Here is a 27,019-nt window from a genome sequence, read left to right as displayed (position 1 = left end):
ATATATTTGAATTAATTTATCAATATATTGACGTGTAGGTCATTTACCCCACACTCGTCATGACCTGAGTTCAATTAGTCTAGAACATTCTCAAGGTCACTGCCCTTAATGACCTCACAACCTTGAATTCAATTAGTCATGTTTGGAATGTTCTGGAAAGTTGATTAGTTGTGTAAGGGAGATAATTTTAGAACAGTAATTAGCATGTCAATAAAAGTTCTAGATTGTTCTTATATGCCTTTATAAAAGGGACGTGCACAGCTTCCAGTCAGACTTTTGGGATCGTGTCTCTTGTGTGTACTAAACTCCAGCAGTAGTCATTCTCAGACTTTTCAAGACCTTCACTGCCAACGCTGGATTTATACTGTGGACTTTGTGCAAATTCAAGCCTGCAAGCCAAAGGACTGTTCATTCATCCGACTGACTGTTACAACTCTGAGACTGGAGCTTTGCCGTCCCAGCTGAGATAAGTAGTCTGTACACTTTAAAGCTTGTATCCTATCCCTGACTTAGCAATTAGTTTTATTTTCGTAATAAATTTTGTTTAAACGTTAACTGCTGAGTTCACCCTTTTGTTCGTTTTCTCTGCACGTAACAAAATTGGGGCTCGTCCGGGATCCGAATATTTTGAGCCGTTTGACAACATTTTGCCTGCCTTTTCAAAACTACTGTATACTGTGAACTCAGCAAAATTCAATCATGGCGGAATTCAAGCCAGACGAATTTATGGATGACCTTGATCAGGACGCATTTGATTCCCTCAAAAAAGACAACCTCATTGCACTGGCCAATTTCCTTAAAGTAGATGTCAAAAGATCTATGCGCAAGCGGGAAATACAGTACCACATTGCAAAACATTTAGTTAATTTAGGCCAATTTGAGGAATCCACCTTGAAAGATTATGAGCCCGAGTCTACCTTTGAACTAAGAAAATTAGAATTAGAAATGCAGACAAATTTGGAGATCAAGAAACTAGAATTACAAATGGAAAAAGAGAGACAGGCATTAGAAAAAGAAAAAATACAAATGCAATTACAAATGGAAGAAAGACAGAGAGAGAAAGATAGGCAGGAAAGATTAGAAATGGAAGAAAGACAGAAAGAGAGGGAATTGGAAATGAAAGAAAAAGAATTACAAATGGAAGAAAGACAAAGGGAGAAAGAAAGAGAGGAAAAAGAAAAGGAAAGAGAATTAGCAGAACACCGACTGCAGTTAGAAATGAGACGTTTAGAGCTTAGAAGTCAGGAAAATTCTTCCCTTCAGACAGTTTTGACATCACTAAGCATTTCAGGTTAGTTCCCCCTTTCCAAGAAAAGGATGTTGATAAATATTTCCTTCATTTTGAGAAAATTGCTCAGAGTCTGGATTGGCCTAAGGAGTCCTGGTCTATGCTTTTGCAGAGTGCTTTGGTGGGTAAAGCCAGAGAAATTTACATTCAGTTGTCAGTAGAGCAGGCTTCAGATTATGATTCTGTGAAGGAATTAATTCTCAAGGGCTATGAGTTGGTGCCTGAAGCTTACCGTCAGAAATTTAGGGATTGTGAGAAGGTGAAGGATCAAACTTATGTTGAATTTGCTCGAACAAAAGAACAACTGTTTGACCGTTGGTGCTCTTCTGAAAAGGTCAGTCAGAATTATGACAAATTACGACAACTTGTTTTGATTGAGGAATTTAAAAGGTGCGTCCGGAGTGACATCAAGACGTTTATCAATGAACAAAAGGCAGATACATTGGAGGTTGCTGCACGTTTGGCCGATGATTATTCATTGACCCACAAATCTTCCTTTCTCAGCAAACCATCCCAGTCCCTTTCATATCGTAACAATGCAGGGAAATTTAACACCTCCTTTTCATCCAAGAATTTCTCAAAGGACAGTAGAAAATCAAATGACAACAGTTCACAGAGTTCAAGTAACACTCCCACATCATCAGACAGATCCCAAGTCTCAATCTCCTTCTGACAAACAGTTCGGTACACTTTCTTGTAATTATTGTAAGAAAGACGGCCATTTAATGTCAGAGTGTTTCAAATTGAAAAGAAAACGTGAAGGTCAAAGTGGTCAAAGTGGATCTAAGCCCACCGGCTTTATTTCTTCATCAACTCAATTAGAGTCTAATAATGTGTGCAACACATTTTCTGAGGTTAAACCCCTCTTATCCCCAATTAATGAGGTCAAGGTCAATTCTTCTCAAGATAGCATTATGGGTATTTTCGAGCCATTTATTCATAATGGTTTTATATCACTTTCTAGTGATTTTCTTCCGCTACCCCTGTCAAAATTTTAAGAGATACTGGGGCTTCCCAGTCTCTTTTGTTGGCAGATACCCTGCCGTTTTCTGAAAAGTCATTTTCAGGTTCTAAAGTTCTTATTAAGGGGGTAGATTGTAACGACTACATTCCTGTTCCTCTCCATAATGTCTATTTGTCTTCGGACTTTGTTTCTGGACCTGTGGCTTTAGGTATTAGGCCTTTTTTGCCTTTCGAAGGGATTCACCTTCTTCTTGGAAACGACCTTGCTGGGGACAAGGTCATTACTAATCCACTTGTGACTGATAATCCTACTTTAGATCAGGATCCAGAGCCAATTGAACAAGAGATACCCGATTTATTTCCTTCATGTGCCATTACTCGAGCCATGTCAAAGAAAACTTCCGAGAATCAAAATACTCTCAAAAATAATGTCACAGATGTTGACTTAAATGACACCTTTCTCAGTCAGGTGTTTGACACGGATCATTCCGTTATCCCTCGTGGATTTGAAACTTCCAGTAAAACTTCTGCTGACCAAAGTCAGACATTTTCTAGATCAAATCTCATTGCAGAACAACACAAAGACCCAGATATTTTGTCTTTGTTTGACAGGGTAGATGATGAAGATAAAACTTCAGATAGCTCTGTTTCCTATTATACAAAATCTGGTATTCTCATGCGTAAATGGAGACCTCCAGATGTCTTGGTTGATGACGATTGGGCTATAAAACATCAAATTGTGGTTCCAAAGCCCTATCGTGCTGAAATATTGCGCCTGGCCCATGAAACCCCCTTGGCTGGTCATTTAGGAGTCAGGAAAACTTATCATAAAATTCTCAGTCACTTTTATTGGCCTAATCTCAGGCAGGATGTAGCACATTTCTGTAAAACTTGTCATACATGTCAAATGGTAGGAAAACCAAATCAGACCATTCCAAAGGCCCTTTACAGCCAATTCCTGCATTTCAAGAACCATTTAGTAGGATACTAATAGACTGTGTTGGGCCCCTACCAAAAACAAGATCAGGAAATGAGTACATGTTGACAATTATGTGTACATCAACTCGGTTTCCAGAAGCCATACCACTGAGAAACTATAAAGACAAAGACTATAGTGAGAGCTTTAGTCAATTTTTCACTTTATTCGCCTCCCTAAATGTGTCCAGTCCGATCAAGGCTCCAACTTTATGTCTGGAATTTTTCAACAAGTAATGGATCAGCTAGGCATTAAACAGTATAGGTCATCCGCCTATCATCCAGAAAGTCAGGGTGCTCTTGAGCGATTTCATCAAACTTTGAAAAACATGATTAGGACCTACTGTTTTGACACAGAGAAGCAGTGGGATGAAGGAATTCATTTTTTGCTCTTTGCTGTTAGAGAGTCAATTCAGGAGTCTCTTGGTTTTAGCCCATTTGAGCTTGTATTTGGACATACAGTCCGTGGCCCACTTAAGCTCGTTAAAGAGAAATTCCTATCAGACGATGATGATTGTCTGAATATTTTGCAATATGTGTCAGATTTTCGTACGAAACTCTCTAAAGCATGTGAATTAGCCAGAGAAAATCTTGAGTCATCTCAGCAGTCAATGAAAACCAAATATGATAAAAGCACCTCAAAACGAAAGTTTGAACCAGGTCAAAAGGTTCTTGTTCTACTTCCAATTCCTGGCAAACCACTCCATGCTCGTTACTTTGGCCATACCTAATTGATAAGAAATTGAGTGATTTAAATTACATCATAATAACACCTGACAGGCGAAAACAAAAACAGCTATGTCACATAAATATGCTTAAGCCATATTTGGATAGGGATAATCCTACTATAACTCAGCCTGTCAGTGCAGTCAGTTCAAACCATTATGAAGATAGTGATACTGAAACTGACTTGAGTGAAAATACTCTAAACTCAAAGCTGGGCTCGGTCAAGCTTCAGAACTCAGAAATCCTGGAGAAGCTGGAGTCTACAAAGTTGGCACACCTCCAGCCAGAACAACAACAACAGCTGAAAGAACCAATCCATGAACATTTGTTTCAAGATGTTCCAACAAGGACAAACATCATCTATCACAACGAAGATGTCTGCGACAGTAATCCAGTGGAACAACATCCAGACGGACTGAATCCTGCGAAAGCGGAATATCTCCAGGAGGAAGCCAAGTATTTGCCGAACAATGACTTTATCGAACTCAGTAAAAATAACCGGACTTTGCCGTGCATACTTTATGCCAAATTCAGTGCCATTTCAAGTTTTCCAACAACAATTGCAAGAAGATAGTCATGGGACATCCTGTTTGCTACTTTTCACACAAATTTAACAAATCCCAGAGAAACTACTCTACAATTGAAAAAGAGTGTTTATCTTTGATAGTAGCTTTACAGCATTTTGAAGTTTATGTTACTTCTTCAAATCAGCCAATAGTGGTTTATATTGATCACAACCCTCTTGTTTTTCTGCAGAAATTTAAAGGCAAAAATCAGAGATTGCTAAGATGGAGTTTAATGTTACAGGAGTTTAATCTTGACATTAGACATATCAAAGGCAGAGACTATTTAATTGCAGACTGTCTCTCTCGTATTTAGAGTTTATTGTTGTTCACTTTCAAGAAATTTTACTTTAGAGTAAAACAAAATTTGAGTACTTAATCCTTTTCAAGATTACATTTGTAAAAGAAAGATTTTTCTTTGAAAAATTTTCTTTTTTTGAAGAGGGGGTGTGTCATGTAGGTCATTTACCCCACACTCGTCATGACCTGAGTTCAATTAGTCTAGAACATTCTCAAGGTCACTGCCCTTGATGACCTCACAACCTTGAATTCAATTAGTCATGTTTGGAATGTTCTGGAAAGTTGATTAGTTGTGTAAGGGAGATAATTTTAGAACAGTAATTAGCATGTCAATAAAAGTTCTAGATTGTTCTTATATGCCTTTATAAAAGGGACGTGCACAGCTTCCAGTCAGACTTTTGGGATCGTGTCTCTTGTGTGTTACTAAACTCCAGCAGTAGTCATTCTCAAGACTTTTCAAGACCTTCACTGCCAACGCTGGATTTATACTGTGGACTTTGTGCAAATTCAAGCCTGCAAGCCAAAGGACTGTTCATTCATCCGACTGACTGTTACAACTCTGAGACTGGAGCTTTGCCGTCCCAGCTGAGATAAGTAGTCTGTACACTTTAAAGCTTGTATCCTATCCCTGACTTAGCAATTAGTTTTATTTTCGTAATAAATTTTGTTTAAACGTTAACTGCTGAGTTCACCCTTTTGTTCGTTTTCTCTGCACGTATCAATATATTGACGTGCAACAGTTACAGTCAGATTAAAGTCATTATCATAAGGCGGTTTCTTATTTTCAATCATTTGTGACGTCGTCTGCAGCTGTGAGTCTTTCAGTCATGGTGACCGAAGCGTGCTCAGTCACTCTGAATCCAAAACGGCGGCGAAACTGTGGTTCAATAGAGATGGGCAAGCGGAAATGTCAGTCTCAAGAGGTTGGGGAGGGGAGAGGAGTCTTGGTCTCAGCAAAGGTTTCTTGTTGCTATTTTTTATTTTATTTTACTACGTTTGACTATGATATATATACATATACATATATATATATATATATATATATATATATATATATATATATATATATATATATATATATATATATATATATATATATATATATATATATATGTATTTGTGTATATATATATATATATATATATATATATATATATATATATATATATATATATATATATATATATATATATATATATATATATATATATATATATATATATATATTGGGTGTCTTAGTCTCATCTCAGCACTGGTTTTGTAAATTCTTTTCTCCTTCACTGTGTCATGTATTTGTCCTGTGATGACCTTACACTAAGTTTATCGTCATGCTACCTCTATTATCTGATGCGTTTGATTACCTGATGCACCAAAGCACATTAGGCAGTCAAATGCTGTCCAACCATAATTTGTGTTGAAATAAAGAATATCACAGTACTTTCACAATAATTGTTGCCTTTATTTAATGACTTCTCTTGAATACTTCTTCCTCAGAAAAGACTTACATTTTCATTCCGAACACTCAAACCTGATAGTCTGTAAATTCCTCATTATAATGTACTTTTTAGAGATTCTTATTAAATCTACGACACTTAAAAATTGACTCAACTTCATGAATACTGGATATGCAACCTGGTTGTTGATTGGTTTCACACTTCTAACCATTCATTGTAACACTAATTTCAATTGGCCGACCATGTCAGTCACCAGCAGCTGGATAACCTGGCAGGCAGCCAGAAAATATGCGATGAGGTGAAGATGAAAAGGGGGCATGAAAAATATTCGTCTTCAATTTTGGCGATTGTCTTCAGAACACCCGGAACACTTTAAAATGATAACAGAATTGACTATCTCAAGACGATCTGCACCCAGTAGAAGGTTTGCCTTTCTTTGGTTGAAAAACCACTGTATCAATGAAATTTGTTTTAAAAATATGACAACTCTTGGATATCTGAGTTAATAGAAAATAAACCCTGGTGAAAATAAAGTTGTCTTGCAGTAGTTTGGCAGTTTCCATATATTGTGACTGTGATTAAAACTGTGATCACCCAAGTCACATGTACATTGAGAAGATATGCACACCTTGATTTGCCAGAATAATAATAATAATATTATATGACCATGTAATTCCAGTCAAGTGATAGCACCTACATGGGTTGTATTGCTTTTTATATATGGGTTACAAAAAATTTACTATGTGCTCCTGGAAGATGAAAGATGTTTTCTAGTAAAGGATATTATTTGTGATGTGATAAAGTGGTAATGCAAATACCAACCATATCTCATGGTGTATGTAAAATTATCTATTTCAAAAATGGAATAGCCAAGGAAGTTAGAAACTGGAAGTTATTACTGTTGGGGAAATGTACGCTTGAAGTTGCATACTGTCAATTTCTTTAAATAACCTGTAAGCCCATTCTTTGGCACGTCAAATTTCGGTTTGAAACCCTCAATGACTAAAATGGTATTAAAACATTCTAATATACATGAAGTTTATGATTGGCTACTACAGTTCAGATTCAATTCATGTACTCATGTTGTGTGTACAAGGTTTACCCATAATGCATCCCTGTGAACTTTGACCTTGTGATGTGACCCTGTGAATTTTACTGTAGAGCAAACGCACATTGCCATTGCAAAACAGTGTGGTTGATAGTATATTGATATTCAAAAAGATCGCATAATTTTGCTAAATTGCTAAATTTTGTACATTTTCTTTAGTGAGAGTGAAATTCATTCAGATTATTTCATGGTAGTGAAAATCAAATGCTTTGCAGTTTGCTTCATCCAAAATCTCACACCGGCAAAATGAACAAGGTTTCCAAGCGACAGCTTTTCAAACTGAACAATCTTGATTTCACTTATAATGCCCCACGTTGTTGATGTTATATCAATATAAAGAAGTGGTGCACACAAAACAATTGAGAGTCACCATTATGGATGACTGTGCTCTGTCTGTGTCTGGTCAGACTGAAAGGTCGTCACTCGAGGGCGCTCTCTAGGCTCCCCAACCCCCCCTCTTAAGAGTGCCCACGAGCGACAAATTTTTCAGTCTAATGTCTGGAATGACATCATCAGTTTGTGGACACCACTTCCTGAAAGTTGCTGATGATTCATATTGAAGGCTTTTTGCAGGAGGGTATTTCAAACCCTTTTAAGTATTCGGATAAAGCAAGCTGCAGTATACAGCAAAAATAAATGAGTTCTGATCTGTCTCTAAGTCCATAGGAAGTTTAAAATCTTGTAAAACAGTAGCAGTATATAGAAAATTTGAAAAGGAGTCATTGCATGTGAATTTGTCTTTGAGCCTGAGCAAGTCATGAAAAATTTGAGAATTGAAATGGTAAGACATCAACTTTGATGGTATTTTTCAGAGAATTTCAAGAGTTGCATTTTTGCGTATTTTAAAATTGTTCCCATCAACACCGACATAAAAAGTATGTCAGATGCATATTTCATTTCACCAACAATAGACAGAGAATTGTAAGGCATAGCGATTGCTTTCAAACGACCAGAATCAGTTACCGCCAATCCACCTGACTCAGTCATCTGAAAAAAAATAAAAAAATTAAGAGCAAATTGTTAGTATAGAAAGGACAGTATCTTCAACAACGTCTTTGAGCTTAGGACTAGATGGAGAATAATTCATATATCATCAACCAATTACATGTACTGGCAATTTGAAAATTTCATAAACAATACAAGATTTCTCCAGAAATCTTCAAACAAATCTTATTTTTTGTATGCCTACAATCTGTAAGAATAAACCAGAAACCTTTGAAATATGTTTTTTATTGTTCAGAAGAATATACTTTGTAAAATTCGTAACACTGACTGTTTCTACGTGTCATTGGTTCTTTCAGGGTCAGGGTTGTCATCGGCAGTAAATGGTAATAACTTTCTAATTTTCCCTATTTTTTGTGGATCCATGTGTTTGGTAAAGACAATGGTAAATATGTTTAAAAGTAACTTTTTCCAAATTGCCCAGTTGACTTTACTTGGAATTGTGCAATATTCAGTAACAAGTGACCTTCATTATATCCATCATGTTCCATTTCATTTGATGAGTTGCCCAATCAAGTTTTGAAATATGAACTTTACTTTCAGAGTACCAAAATTACACAGTTATTTCTGAACTTGAATTTGAAATATAATTTGGAGGTATGATGGGATCAAATCAGATGTTTAATAAAATCCAACTTGGCAAACAAAGTATTAACAATTCACTGGTATTCGATATTGACAATTTTTCAGATTGGGGAAGTATCCCCGATAAAATTGGTCCGAGAGTTGAACTGCTGACAAACATTCAAATATAATCAGCTTGTGTGTATGTAAAGCACAAAGTTAAGGTTAACTAGCAAAGCCACACTTTCCCAAAAATTGGCAAATTTGTTGATGCATAACTTAGGCATATTTTTTCAGCAAAGTTCGCCTTTGTTTAAGCTGAAACGCAACTCCATTCAAAATTGCAGCTTCAAATGGCCATATTTACACTTATTGCATTTAGTATGATAAAGATGTACGTCTTGTGATAATGCTATAAAAAAACATTAAAAGGGCGTAGCTCATCAGGTTCACATGGGCAAATTGTTGTTTACAGACAAATATTTCACTCTCTGGTCATCAGTGGTTTCCACTCATAGAGAATGTCATGCCAAATTTGACATTGGTAAAATGGAATCCCTTCCACTGACTGTTGATGGAAAACATTGGACAATTTCACTTTCGCAACTGTAAGTTAGAATGTTTCTGAAAATCAGGATCGAGTCCTGTGTCCATTTCTCCCATTCACTCGTTTCTGATTCGACCTGATTCTTTTCAACCAAAATGAAACCAAGTTTTTGGTAATACGCCGGATCAAAAATAGTGAAACAAAAAAAAACCCAACTAATTTGCCCTATTACACTCCCATCTAGACAGTGTCCCCCATATTACCTTTCAGAAAAAAAAGCTACCTCCCGGCATTACAATATAAGACTGACTTGCATGAAATTCACTATCCTTACATTGTTCACTGGTTGACCAGACACCCTTTAAACTCTTTCAAAAGCAAAAAAACAAGTCAAAATTTAAAAGTATTTTGCCAAGCTGATGGATACCTTCAGAAACAGTTTGCTTTTGTTGGTTGGCCAGCAAGGCATGATTAGTCTGTGGTCAGTAACTATAGTTTGACAGCTACAGCAAGAATAAGAATACAGAAAATTACAAAATTTTGAAAAGAGCATTACGAAGATGCATTATACGAGGAAGCAAGCAGAAGCATTACAATGAAAAGGATGTGAAATACGATGTTAGATATTAGGGGTATTACGTGCATATGATGCAGTGATGGTGAGAATGTGTGTGTTTAATATTTAACATATGTGCCCACAAGGATCAATGTCTTTTTAGTCTTGTTTATTTCAAATAACTGTGGAAATTCACAACATTTGATGATTACAGAGACTTTGACAATGATAATGTACACCAAAGGAAATGGATAACAGTTGAGTTACATTAACATTGGAGTTAGGTATGTTACATTGAAGGTGTAAACATTCACCAGTCGTGACACCAGAGGGCAACCTTCCACCGAGGTCCATCTATCCTTTTTGCAGTCGATAGTTGAACGAAAAGGTTTGCGCTCAGTGAGAAGGAAGTCAATAGATGTTCAGTTTATCAAGTCAAAGCTTGTCATTTTATCAGCTGAGGATTTTTAAAATAATATCTGGCACACAAGTTTTTAATGAAACGTTTTCGACAAAACCAATTGTCAATTAAGGGTTTGTCAGCGTTCAAAAAATTAGTGATTTGTTTCTCATCTTTTGTCCCTTAGAAAAATGAAACCACAATGTGATTTCTTTAAGTTTGGGTTCTTTTTCAATTTTTGAGTTCACAGGCATATCAACATGGAACAGAATGTTTACATGCAGTGGTAATTCTGACATGCAGAAAGATGAGGACAATAAGTTTACTGATCAGAACTGTACACTTTGTACATGTACTACTACAAACAATGACATTTTAGTGGTGACACTGATGGTACACAGTCTTTTCTTTAATCGCATCAATTTTGTCCAAGCAAATGCAAATAGTGTGCCTGAATACGAAAAACAAACCCTTTTCTTGTTATTTGTTTATCATTTTATTCAAGTTGGTCAGCTGTAAATGAACTACTTTGACAATTTTAAACGTTCTTACTTTAAACGTTTCTCACATGACAGAATCACAAATAACAAGCCCTCATTACACCAAAATGTTAGTCTCTCTACAAAACAAGAGGAAGAAGATTACATGTTGTAAAATGTGATTTGAAGTTGAAATCGGATGATTATACAATAAAACACATCCACCAATACAATAACAGTGAGTGAAATATGGTAAGTTTAACTGAAAGAAATGCATGCATAAAGTTACAACAACAACATGGCATTTGACAAGTGAAAGTTGAGAAAATGAAAAATCTCAAAGAAGAAACTAGCTAATCAACTTAAAGAAACAGTAGCTGTACCTTTTCATGATTTTTTTCACTATTTTTGTTTTTAATAGCAACTACTTTTTGGTTCGTCTTCCCGAAGTATGCTGAGATACACAGTATTCAGCTTGTCAACTCAGCCTGTACATGTGTAAACTGAATTGTTATTGTTGACAATTTCAATTCTGGTCCAGACTAGAATGAAAATGTTAACCATAACAGTGCACTTAAAACATAGAGATGCTATGTTGCCCAGTTAAACAGTTGGTGTTTCAACATGCTCCGGGGAGTAGAACAAGAAACTAGCTGATAATATGTAAAAACAAAAATTGTGAAAAAATCATCGAAAGTTACAGCTACTGGCCCTTTCGAAAATTCTTGTTAATAGAAATTTCAGTAACATTCAAAGACACACACGGAGAGAAAAAGATAAAAATGTTTTTTCTCAGATATAGAAAAATTATACAGAAAGAGTCTCTTGTGTATTGGAACGTATCATTTCAGTTGCCATGACAACTCAACCTGGTTTCATGTGCTTACTCTAGATATGCATCTTTAGATGATATGGAGTGTTGTCATGGAGACAGGCACAATGACACAAAATGTAAGTAGTTTGCACTCTTCACAAGGGGTCAAAGTTCAACTGAAGAATCTACAATCTCAGAGACAAAGTTTGGTTTGAAGCACTTGGAAAGTTATAAGGAAGTACACAAAAAATTCAAAAGTAAAGGGAATTGCTTCTAAACCCTTTCACCCCCGAAAATTGTTCAACCCTGTTTCTTTTCTATGGCAAAGCTGGAAATCTACACTGTGAAACTGGGGAGTAAAGGGTTTAAAATGGCAGGAATTTTACTGCAAATCAACAGGATAACCACTATTTACATTGATGTCAGACCTGTCAATCACTGTTGCATGGAATATGTACCAACACTGTACAAAATCAGCCTTTACAACGAGACGAACTTTTCACTCGGTGGTACACACTGTTTTACTCTTTGGGATAGTTTTGTTATATGAAGAGGAAGACAAAGTCTCGAAAAAGTGAAGCCAGTTGTTATTGACAGTAACTATGACATTCAAGCACTCAATATATGACTGAAATTGTGTGGCAGATGCATCATGGGAGTGAATACGTCTTTGAAGGTCCATGCAACTGACATAAAAGGAAAAATAATCTTGTGAAACCTTTGTAACATGTTGGTTGATCATACAAACATGTATAATTTTACAGCAAAGTACGTTAAATCTGCCGCAAATATTTGTGACAATTCATGTTTTTCAGTAATTTGTATTCTGGGCATGGGTGTTCTTTCCTTGATTGTTCATTACGCATTAAGTGAAAAATAATTGTCAAAATTGCATTTTCTGAACTGATCACACACTTATGTTTTATATTGATGTTTATCCAGAGATACCAGGCAGTTACTGAAGATTTCAATTGATTTTTAAAGCCTAAACATTCACATTTACTAGTGTACTTACTGTTACCACTTACATAACACAGAAAAAATGTACAACTAGATTGAATCAAAACATTATTTCAATATTCACTATTCTCTCTATACACACAGAGATAGTATGGTATCAATGACCATCAAGCAGTTTAGCACCAATTACGGTAAAATCTTCAAATAAGATTGCAGCTCCTACATAGAGGGGTAATTCTGAGGAGTGACATGATTGTTGGTACAACACTTTGGGGGGACATAGCGGGCCATTCATAAAGCTGATCATAGACCCTCGAGAAAAAGTTTTTCTCGAGGGTCTATGAGCTGATCCACACGACGATATGCAAATCAAATTTCTTTCAAATCATGACCAGACGATATGCTCAAGCTGATAAAATTCAACTGAACAATACAACTAGCACATCATATGGTCCATAACTCTTAAAACAGGTTTTATGAAACTTTAGAGGTGAAAGGTCAATTCTTGGGTCACTACAGGTCACACTGAATGACCTATCAGTGTCACATTGTTTGACACTGAATTTTAGAGAGAATTTTTAAATAAAACTTCCTCCTATCAACATCAATCAAATCAGACTCTTCCCAAAAGATAATCTCAGCTAGTTCAACACAAATTGGACCCTGTTACTATTTGAGAATGCATGCGTACACTGATCTGCGCATATCCCAGAATTACATTTCATTCCCACAATGCAAAGCTATAACATTACCCTATACATTAAGATGGGGGCCCGGACAGACAGAACACACTGTGATATCTACTCTACTGTTAGACAAACATGACTTTATCTTTACTTAGAGCTTTAGAGAAGGCTGCTTGGATGCTGGCGAAGACAGCGTCTGGGGCCAGTGAGGCGTCTACTTTGGTGTGGATTCCCTTCTTCTGGTAGTAGTCCACCAGCGGAGCTGTCTGCTTGTGGTAGGCCTCCAGACGAGATTTCAGGGTCTCAGCATTATCGTCTGAACGCTTGATCAGTGGTTCACCTGTCACCTGCAAAGATACCACATAGCTATAAATATCATGGTACTTAAGGAGTTAATGTTTTTGTGTTATAACTTACCTAGGGGCCCTTGATGATATCATGGGTGAGTTATGTAAGGGACCGTCTCAGATTGTCGCAGAAGTTCAAAAAGCGAAATTCATTCGTTTAGGGGGGGGGAGGGGGTTTGACCTCCATTCAATTAGTGAACTTCACTTTCGCACTTTTATTTTGTGATCACAAGTTTTCGTGTGTTTATTTTAAATTGAAGAAAAACTGCACACTCGTGCCACAAATTTGTAACTCTTTCCATCTCGTTTGTGCCCCACACACAATTTACCGATAGTAACACTGTATCCTAAACCTTTAATTCATCAAATTCTACAAAGACAAAAGGATCATTTTTTAAAAATGTGCTATTTATAAGCGTATGCTCTAACCACTAGATGTCTTTATTCTCACTTGTATGCACCTGGTCATAGTCGTTTTAATATGATTGAACATGCCTGGGCCCACTTGTCAAAGTTTCTCGCTTATTTACCGCCCCTACCAAGTACAAATTGCGTGTTCACAAAGACAAAGAACATCACTAGAGATGCAAACAGGGAAAGTAAAATAAAACGAAACTTTTATGCAGTAAAATGCCCTGTTAGTACTCAAATCTGATCGATTACTTTAATTGTATTGTTGCAAGGGGAATACGTATTTAGTAGCTATAGCAAAATGCAACATTGTACTCTCAGGCAGACATGAACATTTCGCACTTTTAAAGTTTCGTTTAGGGGGAGGGGGTTTTGATCTAAACGAAGGAATTTCGTTTCTTGAACTTCTGCGACAATGTGAGACGGTCCCTAAGGCTATGAGGTATCATTAGACTTGCAAATTAGTTGAGTTTGTAACATCAGTACAGATGTCCAGATGTCCAAGACAGGAAACAACGGGCATCACTGAATTTGAAGTGGAAGAGTAACAGTATGATCAATACTAAACGGGCCAAAATGTAGTTTAAATTTCAGTCAATTCTCAGTATGTGGATTTCAGAGGCTGAATATTGACATGTACACATTATACAGAAGAAGTGATGTAATCTGGAACATGTACGGTCAAAGAAGATTTAAGACTAAAATATATGTGTGAAAAAGTATTTTCTGAGACAATGATTTCTAGTGAAAGTAAGAAATCATGAAAGTGTTGTCAGAATAGAAAATGCAGAATGACAGAATGTCTGTATTTCTGGGGTATCACATGTTTCACAGGAAAGATACAGTGAAACCTGTCCAGACTGGCACCCTGGCTAATCTGTACTTTTTTCCTCAGTCCCTTTCACATTGGCTCCACTTTCAAAGAACCTCTGCAAACTGTACCTCTCAAAACTGAACGCTTCTCTCAGTCCCTTGCAGGTTCAGTTACAACAGATTTACTGTACCTCAATACATCTACATGAAATACTGTATTATAACTTACATCATCAGTCATTGGTACTTTAGGGGGGCTGAACTCCTCATGATAGGATCTGCCACTGGCTTTGTGGATCAGCCTGCCGGTGATACGACGCACCAAGAGACTATCCTCAATGCCAAATTCAATGACGGAATCAAGCTTGCCTTTCCTTTTGTCCAACAGTTCATCAAGCTGAAACAGTGAGACAGAGGTTGTTAAGCCATGATGACAAAACATCTGATGACAGTAAATTATCGTGATGAAGCTGTCAATGTAAAAGCAACATAGCGCAAAGTTCTCACTGGGTTGGAAACACACTAGTGGTGACAAATTTACATAACAATGTATGATTTGCATATTCTTTTGCTGTGAAAAATTAATTCTTTTGTATCGTTATAAGCATATCAATAGATTGCTCAGAAAAAAATGGCCGGTTTTCTATCTTGTTCCTATCTTGTATTATTTCTATTCACAATGCATTGTCTGAAGCAAGGAATATACGGTACAAGCACTGTATTACACAGTATCCATTTTATCACACTTGGTCTCTGCTGTAAAAAATCTCAAGTAGTCAAGCCAGAAAGTTAAAGTTCTATAACCGTAAACAGTACTACTTTTAATCATGATGAAGTTTCATTTATTTATTGTTTTTAAAGCATTTTGTCATTCTCCTCTCCAAACCACTTTAAAATTCAACCTGTCAACAGAGTGTGTGAGTCGATGTCTGTAGTAATAATGTATACTGTACACAACGCATCGAGTTTGCTGGATAAATACTCTGTCAAAGATTGCAAAATACTACACAGAAGAGAAAAAGACAATGTAGTTGCTTTGCTGAATAAATAAAGTGAAAATATCTTCATAGGTTGCAGCCATTGTCCCTTTAACTGTGTCTTGTTCATGTGAATTCATTGGAACCACAAACACACACTCTGTGGTGATTCTTGATCCCTTGTTCGTCCATTGGCTGCAACCCTTTCACCATCGTAGTTTGGCCCAAACCTATTGTTATCAATGGTGAGTGTGGACCTGTTTACTTAGAATTAGGGTTGAACAGATAAAATTACCACCTGTATCTTGACCTTGCAATTTGTTAAATTCAATTTCATTCACCTTCTCTGCTTGTGTCACTGTTCTGGGAAATCCATCCAACAGGAATCCATTCTTGCACTCATCTTTGTCCAGATTTTGGTCGATCATCTGGACGACCAGGTCGTCACTGACCAGCTGACCAGCGTCCATTACCTTCTTGAGTTCAAGACCAAGCTCTGACCCGGAGGCCACCATGGCACGCAGCATGTCACCGGTGGCCAAGTGACAGACACAGTACTTCTGTGCTAGTAATGGAGCCTGTTACCAAGTAGAAATATAAAGACAAAAATGGTATGAAGAGAAATGTTTGAAAAATGTGACTCCCATAAAATGTAACTACAGCAGTCAAATTTCAAGGAATGTATGATGGGGTCAGTAGTTGTTACTTTGGATAATTTTTTTTCACTATTTATTTTTTAATGCCAACTGCAGTTTCTTGTTCTACTCTAAAAGCATGTTGAGATACAGTATTCAGCTTGTCAACTCAGCCTATACATAATAGACTGTATTGTTATTCTTGACAAGTGAATTCTGGTCTGGACTAGAATTCAAACATACGCAGTAATGGTGCATGGGTATAGATGCTGTGTTTAGTAACAAATTTTGGGGAGTAGGACAACAATTTGCAAATGACAAACAAAAGAAAAAGCAACAAGGTCAATATGAAACATTGAAATTCTACATTTTAATAGCGTTGCTTCACATATTTGACCATGAAAGCAACTCTCAGTGAAATGCACATTACACCATTGCCATTACCTTACTACAGGCTATGGTGAATCTGTACATGTATGTAGGTATACAAATTTGAAAGGATCACGTTATCTGGGGCTGACATGGCAATAAATTTGCTGGTAGCTGTTGATAAATTTGCAAAAAATTTCTGCTGTCTGTCTGAATTATTTTTCTCTACTTAAACGTCAGTTCAGTTTAAATTTATGATAGTAGTAGAACAATCATATTTTGTGCAACAATCCTTGTTGGGAAAGAAAAAAATATTATTTCACATGAAGAAAGCATTATGAAGACATGAATATTTAATTTGGGTCATTTCCATTTCACAGTCTTTCATCACAGGACTATAAAAGTAGTGGAGTATTGCTTCCACTCCACAGTCTATGAATTTCCCAAACACAGCTCTGATTCTGCTTCAAAACACAATTTAAACACACAGTACTTACTTCAGCATATTAAAATTGTACCATCATGACATACATGTATACCTTACTCACTGACAAGAAACATTCAAGACAAGCGATATATATTAAAGTAAAAGATAAGTGTCATAGGTCAAACATTCATAAACCTCAGCACTCTGGGAATGTTAAAAAGATTCATGAATATTCATATCACTTGAAATTCAACAAGAAAGGAAGTCACTTGCGTTTTTGTCCTAGGTTTTGTTTTGGTTTGTACGCTTCTAAAAATAGCACAGTTGATCTTGTTTTTAAGTTCTGCTTGGTTGGTCAAAGCAATCAAACCATGACACAGATACACGTAGGCTGTAAAAGAACAGTCATTTCTAGTACCATCAATATCAGTCTCTCTCCCGGCAAAACACAGACTGCTTGCTTCTTACAGCCATGCAGCTTTCAACCTTCTGTAGGAGTTCCTAATTTAAGTCACTAGCCATGTACATTTTTGAAATGGTGATTTTGTCTATTTTAAGAAAAGATCCCCTCATTGTGATGTACACCATGATGGATCATCTCCAGAAAAGAACCACTCAACATATACGAGAAACTGGATGATCCATTGCTCCAGGGTGCTCCCAATGCTCTGCTCTCCCTCCCAACCCTGCCCTCTGTTCTGAGAGGAGGGGAAGGGTGGGGAGCACCCTTGAGCAACAGATCTCCCAGTCTATATAACCAGCGGCCAAAATGCCTCTTTCAATCCGAATTCATTGTTGAAAAGGTTTTGACACAACATCAGGCAATGGAAGTAAACGCTTTCATGATGATATACAGAACATGGTCTGTGACTGAATCCATGAAATATGGCATTTGAATGAAGGAAACTTGAAACTGCGACTGACTGAGTTTCATGTAGGGCTCTATGCATGAATGCTGGGAATCTATGAGTAAAGTATATGGGCAATATCTTACATGGGTGTCTGTGACCTATTAGTATCATCATTTGACCTTTGCATAATTTGTAATAAGATAGACTGAGAATGAATACTTCAGTATCATGTTGTGTTAATCTCTGCATTTTCTACTGTATGAACACAAAAGTAGCAATGTCATCACTGGTGTCAGCTGCTGAAAGCATCGATGAGGGTTTGGCAATTAGTTTCCACTAGCACAGTCACGGTCAGTTACAACAAATCGACAATTTACCTTTCCATTTCAAAATGCAACAGGTATGATCATCCAAATTATTCTCAGACTTTCATTTGACAAGCTTGAACAAAATAATTCCATGTTGTGGGCATCTTATAAAATTAACTATTCAAGAAACTTGTCAGCAGTGTTTGATATTGATGAAAGCTTTGACAAAAGCTATGATGTTACTCTCAGATCAAATATTCATAAATCTATTATTCATTACGACATACAGTAAATATTTTATTTGCTGAAAATAATACTGTAGATAAACAATGCAATTGTATGTTACACTGTACAATGGGAGCAATGAAAGCAACGTTTGAAGGTCAGTTTTCACAAATAAAATGAATTTTACATTTCCTCAGTATTGCTTCACATATTCAGGATGGGATTGTAGGTACTCATAAATGTAAAGTTAATGCATGTACAGAATTGCTCAGCTAACATGTTGCTTGTTATTGGATGAAATATGCAGAAACACTCAGAGGACTGCAAGTATTTTACTCTGATACATTTCCTATGCTTCAAGTTAGAACATTAAAGGTCTGGTGAAATGGTCCCGGTCGTGTGAAAGAATATCTTCCAGGAGGTCAATACTATTACACTCGCAACAAAATTGCAACCTAAAAGTACGCGCAAGTGTTAATTTTTTTGATATTTCTATGCGCGGCTTTCATGGGGTCATTTTGCGACACTCAGGTCACGCCCTCAGCGGGAGTCAAGGTTGGCCGTCTGTGACGTCACAGGTGTGTTCATTTACATCGAATAGCGGTCCAACGCCGCCTTATCTCTGCCCGGTATCCGCTAACAAAACAAGCTTCGCGCTGCCCATTCGCCACATTCGCCAATGCGAATCGAAATCCGAAGTGGCGAAAAAAAATCGATCCTAATTCGCCACAGTGGCGAAACTGATTTTTGTTTAAAAAATATGGTAAATAAAGAAAAAACGTGGGTTTTTTAGTCTTTTGTTTAATCTGCGCTTCTCTCTCGGCGATTCGCAAAAACTGTGTCTACTTCCGTATTATTGCGTTCTTTCCGTCGCGTCGTACGTATTTGCAATCGAGCCAAGTCTCGCGAGAGATTTGACGTCATTTAGTCTAGTGTACAGCATGCATAAATGGCTCTCGCAAGAATTGAAACTTGGACACACGCAATCGAGCCCTTGTGATAAAGTTGACGTCATTTTGTCCAGTGTACAGCGGGCATAGGAACGCTCGCTCGCGAGAATTGAAACTTTTGCTATACATAGCAGACATACGCATTTTAATCGAGGCAACAAGGTTCGGTGTTATAGTAGATTTACACTGATTGCGGTCTAGATGTTCTGTGTTGTGCATTTTAATCACGGTCTTAAACATTCCATGTTGTGGTCGAGTTGCATCGCGTTCCTCGTGGTCCGGTATTCCCCGTTGTTCTTCAATTTAGCCTCAGTAATTGCCGTCCCAACGACGCGTTCCGTGTTGCTGTCGATTTGTATAATGGAGGACTCTACCTCCATGATTTGTATCATGATCTCTACGTTCCGTGTTGTTGTTCGTTTTTAATGGTAGTCTCAACGTTCAGTGTTGCTGTTCATGCAGCTGATTTGCATCGTGGTTCCAACCTTCCGTGTCGTAGTTGTAGTGCATTTTAATCACGGTCCCATTTACGTTTTTTACTGTCGATTTGCATTGCTGTCACGACGTTCAGTGTTGTAGACTAGTGCATTTTAATGGCAGTCACAACGTTCAGTGTTGGTGTTCATGCAGTTGACTTGCATTGTGGTCCCAACCTTCTGTGTAGCGAGTAGCGAGGCAGGCTCAGCCGAGGGACCGTGGCCGATCGTACGAACCAGCCGAGACAAGCACATTATGGTTCAAACACTCTACACTTGACGGGAACTTGAAAAAGTTTACAGTTGAGCCGTTCATGTTCTTGCCGCTGTCACAGCCACCAAAAGAACAACGTCTTCCCAAAGTGAAGGAGGACACTGTCCTGATCATGTAAGTGGAAACCCTAGAAGTTACCCCCCGTGGGGAGCTTATGGAGGTGTGAAATACTTCACTTCCCGTTATGAGATACGACGTCGGGCAAACTTCGGAAAGCCGAAAAGAGTCGACTGGAGAGGCTCGGGGGACACGCCCACATTGCATTTTTCTTTTGCCATATTTCATAATCACGCGCGCTAAACGAAAAAAGAAATGAATGCAACTGTTTTATAGACCATCAACTGTATTTTTGTGATTTTGCAACATGGGCATTTCACCAGACCTTTAAAAAGACTGTGGACAACTGATATCTAACACACATACATGGTTATACAAAATGAGCTGACGTTATTACTGAGCCATGAACTGTCTTTTCTCAACCATAGAGAAAGTGAATATGTAAGTGTAGTAAACAATAAAAGGCTGAGAGACACACTATCTGTTGGCCACTGTCAGCTTTTTATGACACAATACACATGATGCACTATGATGAATGGAGCAAATGCTATTATCCATTTCCCTTCTTTACACAATGATTTAAACGGTGTCATCTGGACAAATGTAGCAGAAATATTGTTCAGACAACCATATAACTCTATGCATGTAAAGGCTGAAGCCATAAAGCTACCTCTGTTGTATAGGCAACTCCCAATCTTCATTTGCTGACCTTGGATTCCCATTTAGGACATGCAAGATGGCACTGTATTTATGTGTACAGGATATGGCAAACCCTAGACCAACCCTGGGCCCCTGGTACATGTACAATATACAATATACAACTGGAACTGATGTCACATACATACATGTAGTGACACCACCCTTGGGCAACAACTGCAGAGGACAGTACAGTATTACCAGTAGACACTCCCTATACTGACCTGCATACCTTTTCCTGCCCCTGGGGGTCCTAGGAGAACAGCACAAATGCCTTGGGGGACTTCCTCCTCCATTTCCCCCTGACCGACTCCAGCACCCTCCTGACCTGGAACTGCTACTGACATTGTGTGTGACCTCAGAGGTGATATTTGCTCAGAATGATCTTAACACAGCTACACCGTTTTTCAAAATATCAAGCTCCACTATGCATATGTATTATTTCTGAAATGCCAAGCCTCCAGACAATGTCAACTTTGACCTTTCCTCTCTGCATATTCATGATATGCCGTACATAGAGACAACCTGTGAACAGTTATAATAACTACTATCATACATTATACTATCCTAACAAAGTGAGGGTGCAAATCATTTTGGCATGGAAATCAACATCTGATTTCAAGTGCATTTTCATTTAATTATCTGAAGAAAAAAACTGTGCTGGCTATTTTTATCAAAGTCGGGTAACTTTAATACTATAAATACTTTATGAAAATACAGCCTAGCTTTTGACAGAAAACAATTACATGTGAAAGCAAAGAACCAGCGTCTCAAACACTATTTCCTGTATAGTGATATTTCGAATGATTGAAAGTGACAAACTGCCTTTTAATTTCAATTTCACAGTATCTGCACTTTCATCTCAATTTTCAAAATTAATAGGCACTTTAAATACAAAACAGGTACTGGTTTCAGGGATCGTTTGCTTTAATGTTTGATATTAAAATTCTGCAATACAGTTCATTTCCTGTTTGTGATGCTATAGGCAACTTACATTGCGCATTGCTCATGGATACTGTGTACTCTAATCTTGGTAACTTACACGCCTTTGATTCATGTCATCGTTGTCTCTGACACTACAAGAATATGGTGAAATGTCCATCCACAGTAGTGAAACAGTGTCCACCTACTATTTACTCTCTGTGTGTATATTTAAATTTTAATACATCCTCTTAAAGGTATACAGTCACCTGTAATCTAAATACATCAATATATGGTCAAAGGGGTGTTCCTCGGTATTCAAAATTCCCATGTGAAGGCGCTGTTTTAAAAAAGCGGCCACCCGCTTAAATCTGTGATTAGTTAGATTTTCTCTTTCCATGGTAACTGTGGCAAAATTGGAACAGGTGACAGTATACCTTTAAATGGTGAATGGTGAAGGGTGTTAATTTCCTATTCTTGTATGACATTACAGCACAGTGTATCCCACTATTACAATTCCATGAAGGTGCGACATTGGCCTCTGATTCATTATCAGATATTTTCGTCTAAGATGTCTAAGTTAGAGACTGCTAGGTCTAAGAAGCATGAGACCATTAAACTACACCTTCGATAATATATTGTTATCAACCTTATCCCTTAAAGCAGCATATACCACCGACCAACTTCCGACTTTAGATTCTCAATAAAAGACGATATTATCAATTTCTTCAATATTTATCCGATAAAACAGCATGTTGGGCATCAGCCACTACCCAGCCCTTCTAATATTAGACTCTAATAAGAAGTTAAATGATATTATCAATATAATTCGATATTATTCAATAAAACAGCATGTTGGGTATCAGCCACTACCCAGCCCTTCTAATATTAGACTCTAATATACATGTTAGATGATATTGATTTAATCCAGTCTTATCCACAAACAGCATGTCTTGCATCAGAAACCACCTAACCTTTCAGTTTCTAATATTAAACTCTAAGTAGAAGTTTAGACTATACTATCAATTATATCCGATATTATCCACAAACAGCATGTTGGGCATCATCCACCACTCAACCCTTCTCATATTACACTCCAATTAGAAGTACTATCATTCAACAAACAGCATATAAGACACGAGCCAATGAACACCCCTTCTATTTCATATTAGACTCCCAAGTTGGAGAATCTAGACAACACTAGCTGATAATGCATAAAGTGCTATAGTAGCAGTATCCTTTACAATTAGCAAAATTCAAAAAGACAGATATTGAATCAAAATGAATTTGACTGGCAGATATTAATCCACTGCAATTTACATAAATAACCAGAACAAAGAGAGCTGAAATCATAAATTATACACTTTTTCACTCCAAATTCTTTTTCACTCAGAGAAAACAAAATGGCCGTTTGACATGCAAGTGAGCCATACTATCTAGCCATACCAAGGCTGAGAAGGGTAACAAGACATGCTGGTGGGGGAAAAGCAAACACATTATGTAATGATGATGATTTGCATAACAAAAGCAAGCAATCTTTTAATTTAATTTTTCATTTGAGTTCACTTGCCCAAATGGGGCTCAATTTTTGATTACTTGATTTACTTTTATAATTTTAGAGATAACTGTCAAATATTTTGATAAATCGGTTGATGTAAAAATTTTGTGTCTGCAAACACAATGACTGAAGTTCATATCTATGGTCACCGACTCTGGAAGTCATGTTGATAAAAAAATTTGCATTTATTATTTATCGTGGAGGTGATATACAGTCCACTGTTCCTTTTACATTTGAAGTCTGAATTATCACTCATGCAATCAAGTCCTTCACAAAATGTAACCCCCTTTCTCTACTATGGTTTGACCCAAACTCATTGATATCAATAGTGATTGTGAGCTCCTTCACAGGGCATAGGGGTGATTGCTGAAAAGATGGGCGGCGGACTAAGCCTGCAAATAACAAATCACATGAGCAGAGAATCATATTCTCACTGTTTCATTGTGAACTACTCATGGAAACTGTTACATAAGAAAACAAATAACAGGAAAGCAAATCTTATTTACAAAGGACAGGACACTAAACTACAGAGACACCTGTCCGGACAGATAACCTTGGAGATGGGTGTTTGATCATTATTTGTTGTGGGGTATATCAGTACTTTTAAAACTCAAATTCCAAATTCCACTGCTCTTATCATCATGGTAGATGATGCAGTTTCTGGCAAAATGTCTGGAAATGCAGGCATACTGGAACACATGCCACCACTATCAGACTCAATGGCAACCTTGCCTTCCTTCATACTGTGATTAATACGGGGTTCAACTGTATGTGAACTAATATCTCGCCCCTTGGTACACATGCGTGGTAATAAATTTTAGTGTCAAATCTTGAGAGATTTGTGGCACTGTACCCTCACCAGGTGAGCCTGGTGATTATTGTTATGCAAACACGCCCTCTTGTAGTACGCCGATGATTGCCGGCCATGATTTGGTGGAGGAACTATGGATATCCATGCACTGATGCTGTGCATTATTGTAGAAGATAATGTCTCGCCAACATGTTGATTTCAAGATTTTCGCTAAAACCACAACATGCGATCGCAAACGCTCGTAGCACTTATAACTATAATTACATCGCTGCTCACTTTTCATAGACCTTAGAAAAATTATCTGCCGGCAAGGTCAGACCAGACTGGAGTGTAGTCAGAACAGACGATAGTGACAGCGGCTATTCAACTCTGGACACCGAACACACGTAAGTTCCCGATACAGTGCAATCTTACCTGGGTCCCTTTTCCCGCACCCGGGGGTCCAAGAAGGATAGCTTTGACGCCCTTCGGCGTTTCCTTCTCCTCGGCTGCATCCTTCGTTGGTGGCATCGCGTTATCTCAAAGATGAGCTGTGAAAGTTGGGCGAAAGAGAAGTTGAAGCTCAGAGAACGTTAGCCGGCAACTCGGAGTCGTACACGGACGTGGCAACACGTGAGGGCAAAATGGCGGAAGAACAGAAATTTAGTGAATCGTCGATGAGGGCGCCATCAAACCGATGACTAATGAATTTACAAGTTTGCCTGCTAAAATTGTATCTTTGGTAGCGCAACACAATCGTGAGAAAACTTTTTCATTAATTTCATCGACAAATGGAACATGGGTTTTCCAAATAAATGCGTCTTTCTTATCTCAAATAAAAAACGCCGACGTTTCGTTCAGACTACTCAAATAAAAGAAGCCATATTTCTTATGTAACCCTTGCCCCAGTGCTCCGTGCGATCAGACTAAAGTTCAATGACCAATCAATGAAGTGGTACAAGTTTACTATGTGGAAAGTTCAAATAATTTGTAATTAGACTGTCGTTCAGATATGAACATTGATAAGAATCGAAGTTTATATTATCTTCTTTATGACTAGGTTTCGATTATATTTTTACGACAAGGGAGGAACACAAGAAAGAATGCAGACAGTTGTTCACCTTGGAGGTCGTGGGAAATGTGGCCTTGGCTGGCTGGATGGAACAGCTATTGAATTTTAGCGTTTTGATTACGTAAGCAGCCGCTTCGCAAGTCTGTTCCTGAGGTAAAAAGTCCTTGACGGATGAAATGTGACATTTCCAGAATGAGCGCTCTACTGTCTAAAATAAGCCTGTGATATTTTTATAGCACAGCCAAATTCGCAGCAAAAATGATGCTGGTCCAAGCCAACGGCGTTAGGAACATTCCTGAGTCCATTGCAGGAGAATGACCTTCATTTCGCTACGATTTAAAAATTTTCAATTCCGGATAAGTTTTCCACTCATCCAAAACCAGGCGAGGAAATTTCTCCGCATTTTCTCTCTCCACAAAAAACTTCATGATGCCCTCTGCCAAATGTATTAGCTCCTGCTGGCTTCTCGTTAACTCGTGCACCCCCCCCCCCCCCCCAAAATTGACAAACTCCTGACAACACCCAAATCATACTCCTAGCTTGTCCCTGTTGGCTGGCCATAGAATGACCCCCCCCCCCCCTGCAAATGAGGGAATACCGGCCACCCGCCGGTTTCTCGCCCGCCGATACGATTGGGGAAATGACAGCGGGCTCGACAATCGCTCACAAATTCGTTCTGCGGAGACTTAACTTAGTTTGCCGAACTTGCAAACTGCCCTACAAAGGTGTACTGCAATATAGAGGTATCAATGAACGATTTGATATGCTGTATGCGTTATTATATGCGTTATTATAGCAACCTAGAAGGATTCTGTTAGGCCGAACAAAAAATTGTGCTGTTCGGATAACCCGACCTACCCTATTTTTTACCAGCCGACCCTAAACTTTTTAGAGCTACGTGAACACGGAAGTAAAAAAAAAAAACAAAGAAAAAAACCTTAAAATCACGCGTTCGTTACTTGGCATCTGAGTTTTGCTTGAATGAGGATGTCTTTATATTTTTATTCCTTTTGTATGTATGATGCATCTTCCTAGAAATATTGTGGCCAGTGTTTGACCGCCCTGAACCCCTGAAAAATGTACATATAAAAAGAAAAATATTTTGGAAAAAAAAACTTCCTGCCGACCTACCTACCCTATTTTTGAAAACCATGTTATCGGAACAGCACAATTGGCCTCGGACAAATTTCGAAGTCGGTATAGACGCAGAGGGCAATACCGGAGCTTAACACCCCTATCTAATTTACTGCAGTACTCTTAAATATCCCAGCATTCTTGAAGTCTTTCAGATTCGCTATTAGCTAAAATTTGATCGATTTTGGTGGCAATATAAGGGACGCTGTATACTATACGAAGCCAGTATTGAATATGGAAAATCAAGAATTTGTATTTTTATACCACATCCTCTGATCGTGATACTAAGAGGGCCGTAGAAAGGATGAATTAGAACTACAGCCTTGTACTCAATTAATACTCG

General features: G+C 37.8%; 1 protein-coding gene across 4 annotated transcripts; it reads right to left on the bottom strand.

Moving 5' to 3' along the window:
• Positions 1-6,253: 6,253 nt before the first annotated feature.
• On the bottom strand, positions 6,254-25,135 carry LOC139115928 (adenylate kinase 2, mitochondrial-like). 4 transcript variants are annotated; one of them, XM_070678358.1, is made up of 5 exons: positions 24,906-25,134; positions 16,275-16,511; positions 15,186-15,353; positions 13,537-13,732; positions 6,254-8,364 (listed from the first exon to the last, which is right to left on the bottom strand). In XM_070678358.1, the coding sequence occupies exons 1-5, from the start codon at positions 24,999-25,001 to the stop codon at positions 8,357-8,359; spliced, it is 705 nt and encodes a 234-aa protein (XP_070534459.1). In that variant the 5' UTR covers positions 25,002-25,134; the 3' UTR covers positions 6,254-8,356. The 4 variants fall into 4 exon arrangements, with proteins under 4 accessions (XP_070534459.1, XP_070534457.1, XP_070534456.1 ...); XM_070678356.1 differs by lacking the exon at positions 24,906-25,134 and adding an exon at positions 21,426-21,670; XM_070678355.1 differs by lacking the exons at positions 6,254-8,364; positions 24,906-25,134 and adding an exon at positions 21,426-21,632 and having other exon boundaries at positions 13,372-13,732.
• Between the last annotated feature and the right edge of the window lie 1,884 nt (positions 25,136-27,019).

Source organism: Ptychodera flava, chromosome 17 (assembly GCF_041260155.1).
Source record: "Ptychodera flava strain L36383 chromosome 17, AS_Pfla_20210202, whole genome shotgun sequence".
In the NCBI taxonomy this organism is placed as follows: Eukaryota; Metazoa; Hemichordata; class Enteropneusta; family Ptychoderidae; genus Ptychodera; species Ptychodera flava.
This window is presented reverse-complemented; position numbering and strand designations above follow the sequence as displayed.